Source organism: Gallus gallus, chromosome 3, assembly GCF_016699485.2.
Source record: "Gallus gallus isolate bGalGal1 chromosome 3, bGalGal1.mat.broiler.GRCg7b, whole genome shotgun sequence".
Lineage (NCBI taxonomy): Eukaryota > Metazoa > Chordata > Aves > Galliformes > Phasianidae > Gallus > Gallus gallus.
Genome location: NC_052534.1, coordinates 60,567,869 through 60,587,686, shown reverse-complemented (window position 1 = coordinate 60,587,686; position 19,818 = coordinate 60,567,869). Strand labels below are relative to the sequence as shown.

Genomic DNA, 19,818 nt, shown 5'->3' with positions numbered 1-19,818 from the left:
GGGCTAGCATAAGATATCACATTATCTAATCTGCCATTTTGTTGCTGAGATTCCTGTATTTCAGGTAGTTACTTTTCCAGTGGATGCCTATCATCCACAAGGTAAACAATCCTCTTCTACACAATCCTCTTCTATGGAAATAAAGGAAAGCAAAGCTGTGGTAGTTTATCACTCATAGTGTTAAGAACATGCAGCTCATTTTCAGTCTGGAGTCACTCAGCTTCAGCTTCCAGTTATTCATCCTTTATTTAACTTTTTCTACTAGTCTGAGCTGTAGCAGGAGGAATCTCTTTTCTCTGCAAGTTCTTAGTACCCACGGTAACAGTCGTCTCTTTTTAAAGATATGAATACTTTACCTCTCTCTGTGATGAATATCCTTAATTTATAAATTATTTCAATGACTTTTTTCTATTTTTTTGTCCAGTTCAGACATCACATTTACATGCATCTTCCAGTCTCTCTAGTGCCTTCCACACTGGTGACATGTGGCCATGGCCGTTGTTCTCTGTTGCAAGGTTCACAGTTGAATACTGCAAATTCACAGTTGTAGGAAAAGCAAACAAACAAACAAAAAATCCAAAAAAACCAAAAAACCAAAAAAAAAAGAACAAAAAAAAACCCCAACAACCCACAACCTCAGCTTGCCATTCACCTTGTCAGTTTTAAAGATATTCTGCAGATGTAAATGTAAATGGTAATATAATGCATGAGATGTTAAGGAATTGAGCCCTGAGGTTAGAGAGACTATATTTGGGTGTCATGAGAGAATATAACTCTGAGTAATGGGATAAAATTAAGCAAGTGAAAATTTAGGCAGACTAGAATGAAACACTTCTTAACTGTGAGAGATCTATTAGGCTACAGAATAATCTGTGGGAATTGATGGAGGCCTGGCTACAAACTGAACTGGATAAAGCACTTGATGATATTCTGCAAGATATTACCCTGCATTGACAAGAGGAAGGATTAGATGACCCCACAGGTCATTTCCATCTCTACTTTCTGCGATTTTGTTGTACAAAGCCCCACAAACAGAAAATTGTCAGCAAATTCATGAGATGCCAATACACCCTATCAGAGAAAGAAGAGTGAATAACATCACCTGCTAGCAACCATGTAGGAATCCTAATCCAGCATTTCTGTGTGTTAGAAAATGCAACCGGAGCTGAAGGCTGCATGCTCAGTTTGTGTCTGAAAAGAGAAACCTCTACCAATGCAAAAATGTCAGGAGACAGCAGGTGAGCTATGAATAGGAACCAGAAGAGGAGGAGGAAAGAAAAGAATCAGGATGGGCTTGAGAAGCATAATCGTGTCATGAACAAATTAGTCAGGAATGAATCAGCATGTTGTGCAAGGGTTGAAACCTGAAGCTCCAGAAAACCAGCTGGGAAAACTAGAAATTTTTGTAGACTTTGGTGTATAAGCATTGATTCATATAATAGTAATACCATATTGAAGGGCTGAGACCATAGCCAGTGTCTTTGCTGGCCTTTGTAGAAACACACATCAAGGCAAGCCATGGCCCCCACAGAAACCTATATGTGGGTGAGCAAGCTAAGAGTGAAAGCTGTCAGGAGAGCTTCAGTAATAACCTAAGGAAAGATTACACACAGTTCTAAGGTCCAAGTGTGTGATTTAACATGATTTGTTCCTAAACTTGATAAGTATCTCACTGTTCTCCCTTAATTATTGCTATTACATATTCATTTTATCAGCATGAGGAATCACTAGACAACTCGTGTATTATTTCTGTTACTTAATTTTTGCATTTCTCTCCTCCCAGTCTTTCCGAACCTACCTGCAAATGAATATGAATTACACATACCTGTACTAGGTCTAGCTGGAATTGAGTTAATTTTCTTCAATGTGGCCCCCTATGGTTCTATGTTTTGGACTTGTGGCTACAATAGTCTTGGTAGCACACCGATGTCTTTGCTATTACTGAGCAGTGGTTGCAAAGCATCAAGGCTTTCTCTGCTGCGATGCTGACCTTTTTTTTTCCCTTTCTGTCTCCCTGTATCAAGTTATGAAAAATCTGGGAGGGACACAGCCAGGACAGCTGACTCAAGTTTGCCAGAGCAATATTCCACACAATACAAAGACATGTTCAGGCAAGAAAACTCAAGGTAGAGGAATAAGAGGCAGAAAGCTCTTTTTACAGTGTGCTCATGTCTCAGTGTCTGGTTGGGCAGTGATCAGCTCACTGGGAGGTGTCATATAGCTGCCTCAAAATCTCTTGTTTTATTTTTCTTTCTTTTACTTATTAAGAAATCCCTATCTTAACCTATGCATTTTCTCACTTATCTTTTCCTGTTCTCTCCCCTGTCTCATTGCGGGGTGGGGAGTGAGCAAGTGACAATCTGGGTGCTTAGCTGCTAGCTAGAGTCAGCCTGCCACTGTGCCCTTTTACTTAAAAAACAAAAAACTAACAACAACAACAAAAGAAAAAACATAAAAAAAACCAAAAAGAAGTTTAGAATCAGACACAATTATTCTTTCTACATGTTACAGCAACTTTCTGCTTTTCTCATACTTTTCTAGTTAGACAGAAGAAAAACTGTGAATAAACTTATTTTCTGTTCATGACCAATCACTTCCAAAATATCTTGGGCTATCTTGCTCTGACTTCACACCTCGAATTTGCCTTTGTAAGCAGCCTAAACTGAGACAGCTGCTACATCCCCCTGGCCCTTGCAGAGCTAAAACTGGGGTTATTCTGAAAGCACCCACTGCCCCCCCCCCCCATCTGCTGACATCTATCATGTGACATGTTTCTCATTAGGCAACATGAAACACATGGCAGTGTCCATGCTGGGGACAGCATACTGAAAGCTGTCAGCACTTAAGCTAAATATGCTACTGGGAGTGAGCAGGGCATAGTGGGGAGTTTTCAGCCCTGCTCTTGAGACACAGCAAAGATGTATTCCTACAGATGTGTGTAAGCACAGCAAGTATGAAATCAACATCTGGTTCCCAGACAAAAGCATTCAATCCACTGCAGATGGATTCACCCAAAGCACTTCAGGTAGTGTGCTGTGTATCCAGTCCTCTAAATGACTGCGTATGTGAAGTACAGAATTGTCATAAGGTGTATTTTAATTGGTCTGGAAGTAGTGGTCCTCTAAAATATTACTTCTGAGAATGGTGTAAAACCCATGACACTGTAAGACCTTTCCAGACGTTACAGCAATAGGACAAGGAGCTGGATGAAATAAATAAGAGGTACATTGTTTTATCAATGACTTTTTAAAATATCCACATTTGAAAACAAGCAATAAAAAATATGCAGACAGAATAAAATAAAAAGATAATTGTCCACCAGATGTCACTAGCTCTTTTCTTGTAATAGAACTATTTATATCAAATCTGAAAGGGTAAAGTTGAGCCAAGAAAGTTACAAAATTGAATGCCTTTTCTATTTCTTCTTTCTTGCTTGCTGAGACTGATGTTTAAAACAAAGCATACACAACTGATGACAATACATCTGTGGTCAACTCATGCAAAAAATCCCTGAGAGCTGAGAAGTCATATTTTCTCATGCCTGATTATCTCCCCTCTGCTCTGACTACTTTGTACTGCAACACTGACCGAACATAGACTTCACCCTCAGCTACGTGATCTCATTGAATGACAGAATAGCGGGAGTGACCTAGCTATCCTGGCTCCTTGGCAGTTACAAGGAATTGTTTTCAATTTTTACATCTGAGATCAACTTTTAGTTTATTTTCTCATAATAGCAGAGTGATTTTTCATGATTGTTATAGTGACATCACTACAGTGTACCTTGGTGTCTGTATCTTTAGCCCCATAGCAATTTTTTCTGTTCAGGAGGCAAAGATTTACTTTGGTTGTAAGTGAGACATCATCAATTCCCTCCTCTCCAAACGCTGTGTGGTATGAAACATGTGACACCGTATCATACGTCACAGATGTGTCCACAACACTGGATGTGCAAGTGCTGCAACTTAGCTCCCTTTTTTAGACAGAGATTGCAGCGGTCCTTTATAAGGGCTCAGATGAAAGCCATTGGTCTACTGGGAGCATACAAGCACTGTGAGTGGGTGAGTGGGTCTGCACAACAGATTCCTAACTTGTTCTGTCTCTGTTAAGAACTGACCAGGGTGGTTGATACATGGAAATAATAAATATGTCTGGAAATTTGGGATGTTTAATCCAGCTAGCACTGATTTGGTGCTCAGAAGATACTACAGACTCAGTGAAAATCTGGCCTGAGTGACATATCTAGACCTGAATTTATGTTTGTAGAAAGTAAGGTAAAAGGCACTACCTACCCTTGCAAAGGAGTTATAGTATTCATTATAGGAAAATGCTGCTCAAGATCTAGGTATTTTTACTACCATTATTATTCGAAATTATGAAGCAATAACTGGAATGTAAGATCATCAATGACAGCTGAGCAGAGCTTTAGTTAGGAAATGGTGTAAAGATCCAGGGTGACATTTTCTGTGTTTTATCAGCTCCCTTATTATCTATGCTATTTCTTGGGTGAACAAAACAAAATCAGAAAGGAATCAAAGGCAAATGCTGCTCAGGAAGTTTTTTTGAATTTTCAGAAGGAGCAGCAAAGCTCCAGACTGTTGGGACCATTAGAAGACAATCTTCAACAAGATTGTTGAAGTTGATGAAGAACATCAAACTCCACATAATATCTCCATTAAAAAATAAAGTCTGATCTGACCTTACTAGCAGAATTACATTTTACAAGCTCACATAGTAAGCATAATATAAGAATGAAAGAGAGAAACACCTCTTTCTCTTAGTCCATTTCTTGTTTGTTATTTATGAACCAGGATGCTTTGAGCTATTCCCACCTTCATAATGATACCCTGTCACATTTCAGGGTTTCACAAAAAGTTAGAGGCCATTTTTACTTCCACCCCAGGCTAGTGGTGTTTCTAAAAGCCCCAGTTTATCCAGAAGTCTAGGCACCAAAGCTTTGGAAGAGAGGCTCCTGTTTCTTTCTGACTGGAGTATGAATCCCTCTGATCTGAAGCATCCTTCCCACAGGAGCTGTGGAGAGCCAGGCAAAAGCACCTCTCTGCTCAGGCTCAACATGTCCCATCACAGGGATTTGGAGATGTAGCTTTCTCCTTATCCTGAATAGCTCCGGATAGAATTTCTTAAAATGGTTTGAAGTGTGACTGCGCCAGACCCTTGTGTCTGACAATTATGTTTGTTTAAGCAAGACCTCTGAGTTTGTAACAATGGAATTATCTACTTTTCAGGACAATTAACACAATGTTTTTGTACTAGCTGAAGGTCAGAGGATTAATGTGGTTTTATCTACAGTGCATTTTTAAAAGCTAATTAAGAATCATTCAGCTCATTTTGTATTAAAGACTGAGAACATTTCATGAGATGACTCTTGCTCCTCTGCAGCAACAGAAGAGGAAGAGAGAGAGAAATGGAGGGAGAGAGGCACTGAGAAGGAGTGAACTGATATGCAAATAAACAAATATATCACACAGATGCAGCTAATGGAGAGCGAGAAAAAAACTGTACTCTGGTAAATTGTTTACTGGACAAAAGGGCTAATCTAAAACATTAATCAGCAAAAATATTCAGCATTTGCTGGGGAACGATGAAGTATTTATTGTTAGAGGAAGAGAAGGTGGAGAGGAATAGAGGGAAGTGCTGCTCTGAGAGCATTATTTTAGAGAAGTTTGCATCACCCACATCACCCCAAGAGAAGTTTGCATCACTGCTTATGAAGCATTCCCACCTCTCCCTCATGTTTGTACCCAGCAGTCTAGTCTGTACATAGCACCAAGGAGATCACTTGGCTAACACACGGAGATGCATGGAGGTGCATGGAGGTGAGGAACAGCAGTGGAAGCATGCATAAAGAGGCAGCTCCTGGCAGCAGCACTGCTTTCTGGCACAGGAATGGAAACAGGTGGTGGCAAGGAGGCAGCATGCTCCTCAGCTCTGGGTACATCAGTGTTTGGGGGGAGCAAAACGAGACAAAAAAAAACAGAGACATTCAGGGGTAACATAGTGGCTTCAAAACCATGGGAAGGAGTTTATTGGGGCCACAAAAATGGAACACCTCTCCTACAAGGACAGGCTGAGAGAGCTGGGTCTGTTCAGACTGGAGAAGAGAAGGCTGCAAGGTGACCTGATAGTATGCTTTCAGTATCTAAAGCGTGGGGGTAGGGGGGGAGAGTAAAAATGAAGGGGACAGGAGGACAGACTCTTTAGCAGAATTTTTTCTGATAGGATAAGGCAAAATGATTTTAAACTAAAAGAGGGGAGATTTAGACTGGATATAAGGAAGAAGTTTTTTTTTATGATAGGGGGTGGTGAGGCACTGGAACAGGTTGCTCAGAGAGGTGGTGGATGCCCCATCCCTGGAGACATTCAAGTCTGGACAGGGCTCTGAGCACCCTGATCTAGCTGTGGATGTCTCTCTTCATTGCAGGGGGCTTGGACCACATGACCTTTAAGAGACCTTTCCAACTAAGGATTCTATGATATTAATGCACTGGCCACTGTATAGCCTTTTAATGGGAAAACTTAAGAATATGGGAAGCCGTTTCTATTCTCTTGCTTCTGGATATTTATCTATGCTGCTGATTAAGCGCTCTGAGGTTCTTTAGCTGTGTCTGCCCAAAGTACATAAATTCTATCAGACACGGAGGCATCTCTTTTCAACACTGGTCTATACACCACTATTCTGTTGATCAAATGTGGCAATTATTTCAGGTTTAAAACCTTTTAGGGATAACAATAGGTACTGCCAATCAAAGCTAGAAAATACACATGCATTCAAAGAGTGAACCGAATGAGGAATAACAGCGACATGTGTAGCAAGAATATATTATGGATTACCATCTCTTACACAAAGGCTAGTAAACTCTTTAAAATGCAGCAACCTACAGAGCTTATAAAAGGGACAGAAATGTGCGGAAGTCTCGGTTTGTCTAATTTGTGTCTTTTTAGCCGTGGTAGGATGACTCATTGGATTTAGCAACAGCTTGTGAAGATGAACATATTAATAACTTTGTGCTGCAGCTCTGGCATAAAATGTAATATTTTAAAATTCTGTATTCTCAAATGAAATACAAGCTTGGAACTAGAATAGAGTTAGGAGAGATATTTGAATTGTCAGCTTATTTTCTTTTTAAATCTGTGCTTATACATTTAAATATGCAACTTGTGAAAGGCTATTCCCTTTTGTTGCTATCCCTCCCAGTGTGCCTTTCCCTGCTATAGCAGATTGAATTGAACAGTACATTACTTCATGGTATCTGGTGTTGTTCCCTGTTTTTTTATTTTGTATGAAGCAGCAATTAACATTTTTTCTTCTCATCCATATATATACTTGAACAGGAAAGCATAGGTAGATCATACATGACAAAATGGCAAACAGGTGCATATTCAGATTTGCATATGTAATCTAGATAATTAGTAAACAATGGGATAAGTGTCATTTTGCCTTGATGAAGTTCAGCAGATTTGAATAATTAGGTAACATAGCACAAGGCTTACTTTGAGGATGTAGCAACTATAGTCCTAAATCTTTCACTCTTAAATTCAACCTTTTTCCAGAATTACTCTAGTTTTCAGAAAAACTCATTTGTGTTTTGTATGACCTCCAGAAGATTATGTAGAATATATTTGGCAAAATAACAAGCAGAACCAGTGTCTTTAGGTATTAAAATGATGACCTAAGCCACTAGACTGACCCTTTCATTTCTGTATGATTTTAATGAGAATTGATTTTAATGAGACAGCTTAACAGCTGTGTACCTTACTGGAGATATTTTTGCATTTGTACATTAATTCTGCTCGCAAACATATTGAAATAACAGGAAAGAAAAATTACAACTATCTTAGATCCAAATGTTAATTTCTGGTTTGACTGAAATTTGAATCTTTCAATATTAAATACCATAAAACACCATGGATCAATTTAAGGACACTCACTAACTTTATTTTTAACTTAAAAAAATATATATTTTGAGCGTGGATAAAGTCTCAGAAAAATAATTGCCTATTTTCTACTACAGTAAGTGATTTGATATGTAGACGTTACTATTTATTACTTAAAATGAGTTGAATTTGTGAAAAAAAATCATGCAAAATTCAGTGTACCTCATTCAGTTTTTCCATGTCATGCACTCTTTTAAACTGCTTCTTTGACTGATTTCATGTACAAAAAAAGTCTTTTTAATGTTTTTGTAAAAATTTCAATCTCACAAAAACTGAAAATTGTGTGTATAGTCTGTAGATACATATATATGCACATATGTAATACGCATAAAATACTATATATATTTTATGTAAATACAGCATACATATAGTTAAAATGTACTGTGATATATGTATCTACTTCTAGCTTGGTTTCTTAATTGATAATGAATTTTGAGCATCGCTATCTCAAAAGATTTAAAACTAAAAGTGCTCAAACTAACTGGTCAGATATCTCTTGCAGAGAAAGGAGACTTCAATTTCTTACCTGCTTTTTTAATTTCAGGGGTGGCTGTCTTCTCTTGAGCTTTCTCTTTTTTTACTTCTTTTTCTAAGATTTAATCAAAGAAAGTCATTTGAATGGTTATAATTCCAAACCATACACTCAAATATGCATTCAGCCAAACCCTGGTGAGCACATCCTGAAGAAAAGTACTTTATTTGGGAGTTTAACTCAGACTGTTCCCTTATAGTCCTTGCACCTGACTAGCCATAAAGCAATCAGCTGAAAGTGCAAATTAATCAGCATGTATCAACTATGAATGATTTTGACCCTCAATAATTCATCAAAGGCTAGGCGAAAATCATCAGTGCATGAACGTAGTACCTTTTAGCTTAAGTTCCAGTAGCAATGAAATCATTAATAAATAATAAATGACATAAATATTTTTTTCCATCAAATAAAACTCCTAATGGACTTTAGATGCTTCCTGGGAATGAATAATCCAAAAAGTTATTTAGATGAATATTAAGGCTTTCCAGTTTGGTCACTATAAGTTTTGGCTGTGATTCTGTTAAAAAAAAAAATCAACAAATCCCGCTATCATAAATTTGTTCACAGTAATCCAAGTTATATATTGAGGTTAGTATATGGCAGTACCATTGTATACTGTTATTTATAAGGTCTCCATTATATTATCTAACAAGCCCCTATATGGCCACCAATCATGATTTTTTTTTATTTTTCAGCAAAATAGTTCAGAAAATATCAGTCATTAAACTCATCAGTTATCAGATATGGAAGAAGCAGTAACATGCAAATGTTGATTAAAGAAATAAAAGAAGAGCAATACAGAGCCAGAAGAATAGGACTAACCTAACCAAAACCAGCGAGATTTGATTCAGGAGCAGGAAAAAAAGCTGAATGAAGTCAACAAGAAACATTACCAAATCATACCTTTCTTCTTAGTTTCAGTGGTAGTCCTCCTTACATCCATCATTTTCTTTTCCTCCTTCCTCTCTAAAGAAGGAAATAAAAGTTTGACTATTTTCATACATATGTATGCATGTTTGTGTGTATATATATATATATATATATATATAAGATCTGGGACGGAAATTCTTAAATGACTGTAATAGGTACTAGATCTGATAAGCTGATCATGTATTTAGGAGTTTAATATCAGCATCTTAGAAATAAAGCTTGCTTGTCAGTGAGTATATGTGAAGTTAAGGATAGAATTGGAACTAGTAGATACATCAGATGCTTACTACAGTAAATACTAATTCAAGAAATCATGCTCATTATCCTGGTAGGAGTTTATTATGATGATTCAGTAGCCATGCACCTGTTCTGCCCAAGTGTTTCTTTATAAAATCTAACTTAGCGATAGCAAAACATAACTGATACTCAGGAATGGATGCATACTGCCATGAAAAGCCTGCCTACATAATATACCTTTATAACTCTTTTAATTGAACCTTTGAAGTCATTATAGGACTTTATGGAGAATTGCCATTAAAAGATCATCTACAAAAGAAAACAATTCATTCTTATACATCATCTGCTTCTATTTTGTCAAATAATTGGACAGAGGCAGAAATAAGGATAATGTTTTTGCTTTTTTTACAAAAAGCTAGAACAATTTAATTACTTATTCCATGAACGTTATTCATTAGAAAACTGTGATTTCAGCAAGGTAAATAAGAGAGTTACAATTCTTACTGTTTCTTCCAGGAAATGAATCCCCATTTAAATGGAGAAGAATACAAGAGTGTCAGAATAGCTAAATTAAATACTTTTTTTGATTTTTTAACTCTTCATCCACACAGAAAAAGGAAAAATTGTCATCTTCAGGTTGTTCTGCATGGCTTAGGATATTGATTAAGGTAATGGAACTACTTCTATTTTTGTGATACTTTACTTTCTGAATGTGGATAAGAAAGCAAGCTTTATTACCATAAAAATGGCACAAACACAGGAGCATAGGCCTGTAAGTGAGAGTCTTTTCTTGAAAACTATTTAAGGTGTAGGAATATTTCCTGAAGCCAGCAGATCCAAAAAGCAATTATGCTATCATCCCTTGCATAAATTAACATGAAAATAAAGGAAAAATGAAGGAACTTACTTTTCATTTCCCCAGCTACCACAATAGACTTTTATTCCTTGTGAAAAAAATATATACAAACAGGGATGAAAAAAATTAACACGCTGCACAGTGTGTTTCCTATGCCAAAATGAGTCTATGCCTGATAGAAAAAAATGATATTTTCATAGAGTACATGAATTTCGCAATATGTCCATGATGGTCTCATAAATAGTTATTTTGCCTACCATGGAGTGGGTTTACCATTATCCATGTTCTCCTCTAACCATACTTCTGCGGAATTTCTGACAATAATGTTTATATTAAGCATAATATTAGTGTTTCATTTCTTTCTTGTTTGAAACTTGTTTTCTCAATGCATTTCTCTTGTTGTGACAAAATGAAGTAGAAAATCATTGCATGCATTTTTCAGAATAGTTCTCCCCATATTTTGTGTTTAAATCTACCTGCTTAATTTACGAACATACTGGACTTCAGGCTTCAGATTCCTTTGTGTCTTGAGTGCACTTCATGGTACTCAGGTTTCTTAAGTACATACTGAGTGTTGGAAGATTCTTTTGTTTGGTATATTTTAATATTCTTGTTATTGTCTAGCTTTGAGGTTCCCTGGGTTTCTGTCTCTCGCTTTGAGACACTGTTCCAGAAACCCTCTGTAGAGATCATGGACATCTCAAAAGAAAATACTCTTCAGCCTTAGATTACACAATAAACAGTTTAATAGCTTCACATTCCCGTGCTACATACGATTTTTAGTGTTTGCTTTCCACATGTTGTTAACTCTTGTAATTTCTAAAGCATAGTTTAATTGTTTGCAAACTCCACCTGATTGAACTGAAAATGTTTAACATATCAAGCATATCCGTTACTGTCAGAAAAAAAAGTTTCCTTCTACCTTCTTTCCTCTAACCTTTACTGCTAGTAACCACAGAGTGAAATGCTACTGTTATTTCTGTTTTTTCTCTTCCATTTTTTTTTTTCTGACTCCCTCTGTTCTGGTGGAACACCTGATTAATTGTTTTTGCTTCAACATATTCCAAGTTCCAGGTGGCTCACAGGATGCACTGTACCCCTCAAGTCATTACAACCAAAAAACTCTTTTTAATCAGAGATCATTTCTGCCTTTGACTGTGAAGCATGTCATGAGCTTCTGGGGCTCAACTATGTCACATAAAATCTACTCTGAATATCACAGAAAGATTCAGAGTCATATGTGTTTTGAGAGTCATGAACTGAGACATGGAACTTTGAGAAATAGAACTTTGAATAGTAGACTTATGGGGGTAGCAAGGACTTATGCTGCAATTAACTTAAAGAGCAAAGAGAATATATCCCTAGCTGCAGAGATTTTATTGCTGAATTCTTCTACCAATTAATTCAACTGATAAATTTTCTAATACAAGGCTCTTAAATTACAATATTCAGAGTGCCCAGTGAGCCTAGTGGCATGTCTACCTGTTATGAATGTTTACAGAGAGGTATAAAAGGACTGTGGCTCCTAATTACCATTAATCCTGCCCAATGTCATGCATAATCTTGGTCAAAATCTCACGGAAAGCAGTTTCAGGACTTCCATCAAATTCTCAGTTTCATCTAGCCCCATTGATGCCCCTTACACTTACTGCTGACAAAATTTTATGTAAACGAGATAATAAATTTGGTAAGTGTGCATTATATAAAGAATTATTTATGATTTAAGGAAGAAGTTCCTTTTCTTGAATAAATTTATTTCTCGTTAGCCTGTGTAGTTCACCTTTAGAATATGGCATATTAAGTGTATATTTAACACCAGTAAAAATAACAATTTCTGAAACAGTAAATGCAGTGGTATTCCTCTAGATATATACACAGCTATACTAAGTGGCAGAGCAAATAAATAAATGGGAAATTTGACAGGTATTTTGCAGTATAAGCTATAAACTCCTATTAATTGAAAGTGATTTTTTGTTTAAACTACAAGTAGCAGGATTATAGAGCTCTATGGATCAGCAACATAAAGAGGGATCATCATATGCAGTGGGTTACATAAGAGAACACAAAATGTTTCTGATGATTCAAGTTTGACTACAAGACAAATTCATGATTCAAGATGTCATAGACTTTTGAAATATCTGTTATTATTACTGTTACTTTTAGCTAATAATGTAATTAATACTATTTTTTTTTTCCCAGAAGGAGCAGTAGACGTGGCTGATGCCTTTATGTGCAGGTGTAATAGGGATGCAGACATGAAGACCTCACTTTTAAAAGCCTGCAATACTTTTTCAAGTGTGAAAGTGAGATATTAGCTGATGGCAGAATATAACACAACAGAATCAATCAGGGAGTCAAGCAATGGACTTTGCATTTAGTCGATTTATTTCATAGAATCTATGTAAAATTGGACTTCAGTTTACAACAAGGAGGAAACTAATTAATATAATATTCAATTAAAGCAGTTATATGCTTTGGAATTTTTTTTTTATTGGGAAAAGAAAAATAAAGAAATCTATATAATCTTCCTGAGACTGCGGGAATGTGAACAGTTCAAAGAAAAGAAGCATCTTAGATGGAATTATTTGTTTCTAGGTAAATGATGAGGGACTGAGAGCACTGCTTGAAATCCAAGTGAGATTCAAAAGAGACCAAGAAAGAGTTGTTTCAGTCTGAATTACCTTTGACAGCTCTGAAAATGTCTTTGTGTTATTCACAAGGGATGTTAGCTAATGCTTGGCCAATGCTGGGACGGAAGATAAAAGTAACATGCTAACAATGCTCCACTTGAAAACAGGCATGGTAAGACCAGTATGTTATTGTGGCAGAAATGAGGGGGCAATCTAAATTTAGGGATGCATGTGACTTATGAGGCATGATGTCATGGGAATGCTGTCCAGGCACCGAAAGTGGAAAGTGCTGTGAGAATTTTCTTTCTATTGTTCCAGATGCTCCATGTGTTTAGGGGGACACTGACTTTCGAAGGACTTATCAATGCATCCCTTCCCCTCTGAGAGATGGAGGTAAGGAGGGCAGCAAAGTACAGCCACAGATACCTTCTTGAGGAGAGGCATGAGTGTAAGAAAAACTAACCAGCTGAGTGAATGCCAGAAGTTCAGAGATGTTTTCATTTAGATAAGCCTTCTAAAGTTCAGATATTTATACAAGGCTTATCTGCATTTATCTAAAACCCTGTTGCCAGGAAATATTGGGAGAAAAGCTCTTGTGAGAGACTTTTGATATTACCTAGCTTTGTGAAATACTACAACAGCTTTTCTTCCCTACTGATTCTCATCCTGACAGGAGCAAGAAACAGCAGAGGTGCATGTGCACTCACAAATATACAAAATAGAACAAAGCAAAAGTTGATTTAATTTATACTGTGAAACTATAATTCAGACTGGATACAACAGGTAAAACTTAATTCCTCTTTTCCACAAATACATCTATATACCTTAAGTTGTTACAGTCATAATTTTAAATTTCATTTTAAAAAACCCTATATTTTAATTTCCTTATTAGTTTTGAAGATATTACAGCTATTCTTCCTTTGTTTTAATTGGTGACTGACAGCCTTTCTCTGCTGAATTCAATGAAAGCTTTGCCATTCTTTTCTGTGGGATCTGAATTTTCTTTTAAATATTAAAATGACTCATTACCTTTCAGCATTTGATAAAATCTTCTTCCCGTCTGCATTTTGCTTGGGGCGGAGAATGTTAAGGACTAGTCAGAGATTTTTTATATTAGTATCACATGCATTCATGTAGAAAGACACTTCTATGGTTGGAAACTGTTAGATGAAGAAGGCAAGGAAACACTTCTGATTAGTTTAGGATGTCATAGAAACTCCAGATTTTTCAATTAATTTAAGTTCCATGTCAAATTTGACCTCAGCTATCTCTAAAAAAATTCCATACTTGGTCCATGTAGGTGCAATTATTTTCTCTGTGAGAAATAATTTTGTCTCATTTTTGCCAAACTACATGGCCAAAGTCAATAAAAATCAAGTAAACATAAACAGAATTAATCCAGACCTCTTAGAATTGATTCTTCTCACACAAAAGCATACACTCACACATTCTCCTTAAATTACTGGTGAGTGCTTAGGCTAAATTTATGCACAGTTTCTTCCATGTTCTCTTTCAAACTGCATCTTCTCATTTCAGCAGTCTAATGTGATGCAATCTGTTCTGTTATTGAGCAAGTGAATGGGACACATAGGTCATTGGAGATATAGTACACTCTGATGTCCCAGGCAATCTCTACAGCCTGATTTTGCATTTTGATACCACTTCACTGTTTTCAAATCCCATTTTGAAACAGTATTTGGTAGTTTTGAAGATTCCTTCATGGAGATATTTTCAAGTTCTTCAGAAAGTATGCAATAGTAATATCATGATTGAAATTCCCAGTGCTTTCATCTGACCCACATAAGTGTTCTTCATTTCTTCCTGGAGTGATAACAGGCCTAACAGCTCTGTTGAGTTAAGCACCAAAATTATTTGCTAATAGAATGAGGCTATATGTTGCCCTCACTAACCAACACAGGGGGGAGCAAAGAAGTATAAATACCAGTATAATGAAGCCATAAAATTCATGTCAAGGGAAAAAGATGGCATGCCAACCTCCATGGCAAGACCTGCATTAAAATTCATCAATGACAAATGCAGTGTGAATATGATAGCAATGAAGTATTAAATTCCTAGGGGAACAGTGGCACTTTATGGTACTATCTTCTTTGGCAAGAGCCATACCAAGAAAGCTAAAGCAGCAGGGCTATCCTTCTCTGTTCTCGTGGCTGACAGTTTTACTAGGCAATATGAATCAAGGATATCACCAATTGTGTTACTTATTTTGAGAAAGGTTTTGATGATTATTTTTATGAAGCAATTTTTTGGAAAAAAAAAAAAAAAGAAAAAAGAAAAAAAGAACATCTGAGGTTTAGAAACAAGGGATGACCAGGCAATGCATGAGCTGAAGGCTTTGCCTCATCCTTCCAAAGCAGCATGAAACTTTTTCATTTGAAATCTCAGAGTATCTTGATCCAAGTAAGTATTCTCCATTTGCAGCTGCATCATAGGCAAAAAGTTACTGCTTACCTGTAACACTTTAAAAACCAAGTCTCTTAGATAATCTTCAGAATTGTTTAGTTTTGCTTTATTGCATACATGTTGATGAATATTTATTTTTAACTGCAAAATTGAATATTGTGAATTGGATAAATAATATTAAAGATGAGCAAACATAGTAATATATATAATCAATATGTGTATACCTTTATAATTTAATTCATTTTTCAATGTTCTGGTAAGCATTTATTTAGTGCCCATTTAATTATTTTTTCTTATGGTAGAATACAAGCAGTACAGAATAGCCTTGTTGTTAAATAAAGTGTCAAGGGGTTTCTGAAGATTTAAGCTGTTTTCATCATAGCTAAATTATCTAGATTTTACTGTATAAATGTCTAATCTAAATCATCAGATAAATCACTTTGAAACCTTGTTTAGATGACTTCATAGCCTTTTCTGTCTTCAGTACAGACTCATGGAAATGTAAGGCATATATTTCTCAAAGAAAAAAACAAAACCCAAACCTTTGCTTTTAAGCTGTATATACAGCACCTTGTTTAAGATATCTGACCTGGTTTTTATAACAAGTTAGTTTAAAATCTAGCCCATTGCCTTATGATATTTCTAAAAGAAACATTTTTCTTACTTGCTTTTATTTATCTCTGGATTAGGGATATCATTATCAGACAATGGACTGTTGTAAAAAAATAACATCAATATTATTAAAAATGTTCAAAATGGGGATAAAAAAAATCAAAATTTTACATTGTTGAAAGGTTTTAGTGTATCTTTCATTAGAATGACTATTTTTGAAGGATAATTTATTTTATAACAACAAAATATATTTCATAGAACAATCTGTGTACAGAACAGAAGGTAATTGATAGACAGAGGCAGATTGATTTGTACAAGATTTATGCACTTCTGTACATCAAAGAAGCTTTGTCAAAATCTGTACAGGCTTCAGTAATTTAGATACTCTTGGATATATCCCCTAATATTATATTCATGAGCTGAGATATAGATTAGAATTTCTTCCTAAGATAGTCAGGTAGTATACATTCTATGCAGACTTACATTTCAATGTGAATTTAGCCTCTGCAGGAGTTGTGGAGGAAACTAAAGAAATGTATTTCACAGTAATTCAATTTACTGCATTCTTCAAAAATTGTAATTGAAGAATTCCAACAGTGATCTAGAGAAAATAATTTTTTTTTGTCAATATTCCTCCACAGGTTTTTGTTTGTTTGTTTGTTTGTTTGTTTGTTTTTTTTTACTTTCCATATAACCACAAATAATAACAGGATGGCAAAGAGCAGACAAAGGAAGGAGATATTTTAGAGCCTATCATGATCCATTAGTAGACCAGAACAATTATGTTGATCATTCTTCTGTAATGCTTTTCCACTCAAAGAAGTGACCTTTTTAGGACAATATAGCCTGGAAAATCATACTCAGATGCAATGCTGTTCAAAGCATTTTTGTGATATAATGCTCTTCAAAATACTTCTGTGGTACAAAGCATGCTATTGGAGATCACAGGGTAATGTGTATTAAGATGCACCTTCTCACCAAGAGAAGGATTTAGGTACAGCCTTCTCACAAAGGTACTCTTATGGAAAAATGAAGACATACTTTTCTGTAACAATTAATATGAAGCTTTACTAATAACTCACCAAGCTTCTGAACATAGTTTTGATATTGTCTAACTGCAGCATCTTCCCTAGAAATTGCCCAGCCATGTCAGAGAACACAGCAGGGGAGGACTGTCTTTCTCAGGGGAAATAAAGAAAACTAAAAACTGTATGATCTGAACAAAAGAAGTCAAGACCTGAGAATGTAGATTCACAGAGAACCAACATTCATTGCAGAGCAGACATAGGATGTCAATGGATAAAAGAAGTCACTGTTAAAAGAGGTGAAGATGACAATCATGGGAGAGGCACGTTAAACCTAGACATTCAGAGAGTCACAGAAAACAAATTTGTTCAAGTTACAGTCAGCACCAGTTTCCTCTTTAGATAGCAGCGTCACAGTGTTACTTTGAGGGTGCTGGGAGTGAAGCTTCCAGAAGAAGGGTAAGAGAAAGGATTAAAAATGAGTTGTTTTATTTCATGGTGGGTTAGGAAAGGTTTGGAGACTTGGAATTCAAATAGAAGTTTGAATCAACGTCTTCCTCTTCACAGATTCCCTTTCCCTTTTTCTCTTGTTTATTGTTTCTGGTTATTTTTGTTAGTTTGTTTTCTTTTGGTTTACTTTTGTTTGCTTATACTTTTTTATCTGTAAACTAAGACTTCAAAATCTTTGTTGAGCTTTGAATGTAGGATCACAATGTTTTTTTAATAGAACCTAAACACCATGAAGTAGGACAGTAATGATCTAGTCTTTTCCCTCCTGACTAAAACAGTACGAATAATTTTACTTTCCCACCTGGTTATAACTGAAAAGTTCAGTTCATATTTATGCACTTCAGTGCTCTATATTTCATTTTGAGAATGCAGTATACAAGTTAGGGTTTTCTTGTAAAAAATGTTTTTCTACAGAGATAAAAGAAGAGAGATCAGTGATAAGCTGAAAATGATTGAGATTTAAAACATAACAACAATGTGCTGATTGTCTAAGACCTCATGAATTTTGCAGAGCATGATTTCTAATTAGCATTAAACATTATCCAGGAAAGGCTTTCTATTTTAAGGTATTGAAATACCTACTAATATTAGAAATATCTGGTACATACTGCTACTATTTTCATGTTATCAGAAATTAAGAATTGTCCAAGATTACCTAAGAAGACAGGCACAAAACAGAGCAGTAATGAAAACATCTCCATCTAGAAAAACATAATCAAATCTTTTCAAGTTTTACCAGCTGTATAGTTTTGTATTTACTCTCTGAATGTTGCTGAGTTGGAAAGCATAGAGTCTAAATAGCTTGTTTTTCTCTGTGATGATTATTCTCTTATTTCCAACAGTTTTACCTTTTCTTCAGGGCTTGCCAAAGTCCTTCCCTAAATTATATTTCTAAATTAATGAATGATCATACTTGTTCACTATCCTGAGAAGTTATCGTACTTTTATTTAGAATAAAAACAATATTTTGTTTCAACCAGTCCTTTCGGTAATATTTAGGAATATACTACTAGAAAAGGTATGATAAGCATTAAGGAGAACCAGATAGATGTCTCTTTAACCATTCTAGGGATTCAGATTTCTCAGACTATTCCTTTGTGTCTCTTCTGACATTGTGTCAAATATTCTCATAAATTACATAATTATTTTCCCAAGGGCTGAAATAAATCTTCAGAGTTTAAGGCTTCTAAAGCCTTTGTACATGGAAATATATATTTGTTTGCTTCTCATATATGTAAGAAGCCATACAGTACTACATTATAATAATTTTTAATAGCAGCATTTCACAAGTAATTTTTCCTTTTTCCTTTATTCCAAAAATCTTGCATGAGTATTGTATCTTAGTGATAGGCCTTGAGCCTTAAAGTGAATTTAGTTGAATGATTCTGAGCAGAAAATCTGCCCCCCAGTTTGTTTGCCAAATGAGTGTCTAATTTACATTCACAATTAACTCAATTGCATGCATAAATGAGCTAATGAAACACAGAAATGTGTAAATGGTCATAAATACTCATTTCCATGTGCAATTGCAGTAATTGCATTCACCTCATGATTTTGAAAATCAAGAACTTCACGCTAATTTGATGCTAGTTCATGTTGCATAACAGTTATATTTAAGATTAAGCTTATCACTCAACAAATGCAGCCATCTTTTCTACTATGTGATTTTTTTCTTTTCTTTTTTTTCTTTTCTTTTCTTTTCTTTTCTTTTCTTTTCTTTTCTTTTCTTTTCTTTTCTTTTCTTTTCTTTTCTTTTCTTTTCTTTTCTTTTCTTTTCTTTTCTTTTCTTTTCTTTTCTTTTCTTTTCTTTTCTTTTCTTTTCTTTTCTTTTCTTTTCTTTTCTCTTCGCTTCGCTTCTCTTCTCTTCTTTTCTTTTCTCTCTTCTTTTTTTTTTTTTTTTTCCCATTATGGCTAATTGGTGGATAACAATGTTTAACATTGCATGGACTTCTTTTTGCTGATAAGCAGGGATTGAACATTTGCCTCAAACAGGCAGAACTGCAAATGTATTTATATACTGACTGTGTTGCAGTAACCACTGATTTATACTCCTTCAAAGAGTGTATCTACCAAGAAATAACTTTTTTTTTTTTTCCTTGAGTTAATAGG

At 35.5% G+C, this 19,818-nt stretch overlaps 1 protein-coding gene across 1 annotated transcript in view; it reads right to left on the bottom strand.

Annotated features, from left to right (window-relative positions):
- The window catches only part of TRDN (triadin), a 208,455-nt gene that overhangs the window by 93,169 nt on the left and 95,468 nt on the right, over positions 1 to 19,818 (bottom strand). The window contains exons 14-15 of the mRNA XM_040697502.2: positions 9,392 to 9,454; positions 8,483 to 8,545 (exon numbers count right to left, since the gene is read on the bottom strand). Of these exons, the coding sequence (XP_040553436.2) occupies positions 8,483 to 8,545; positions 9,392 to 9,454 (126 nt within the window). The remainder of the gene's footprint in view (positions 1 to 8,482; positions 8,546 to 9,391; positions 9,455 to 19,818) is intronic.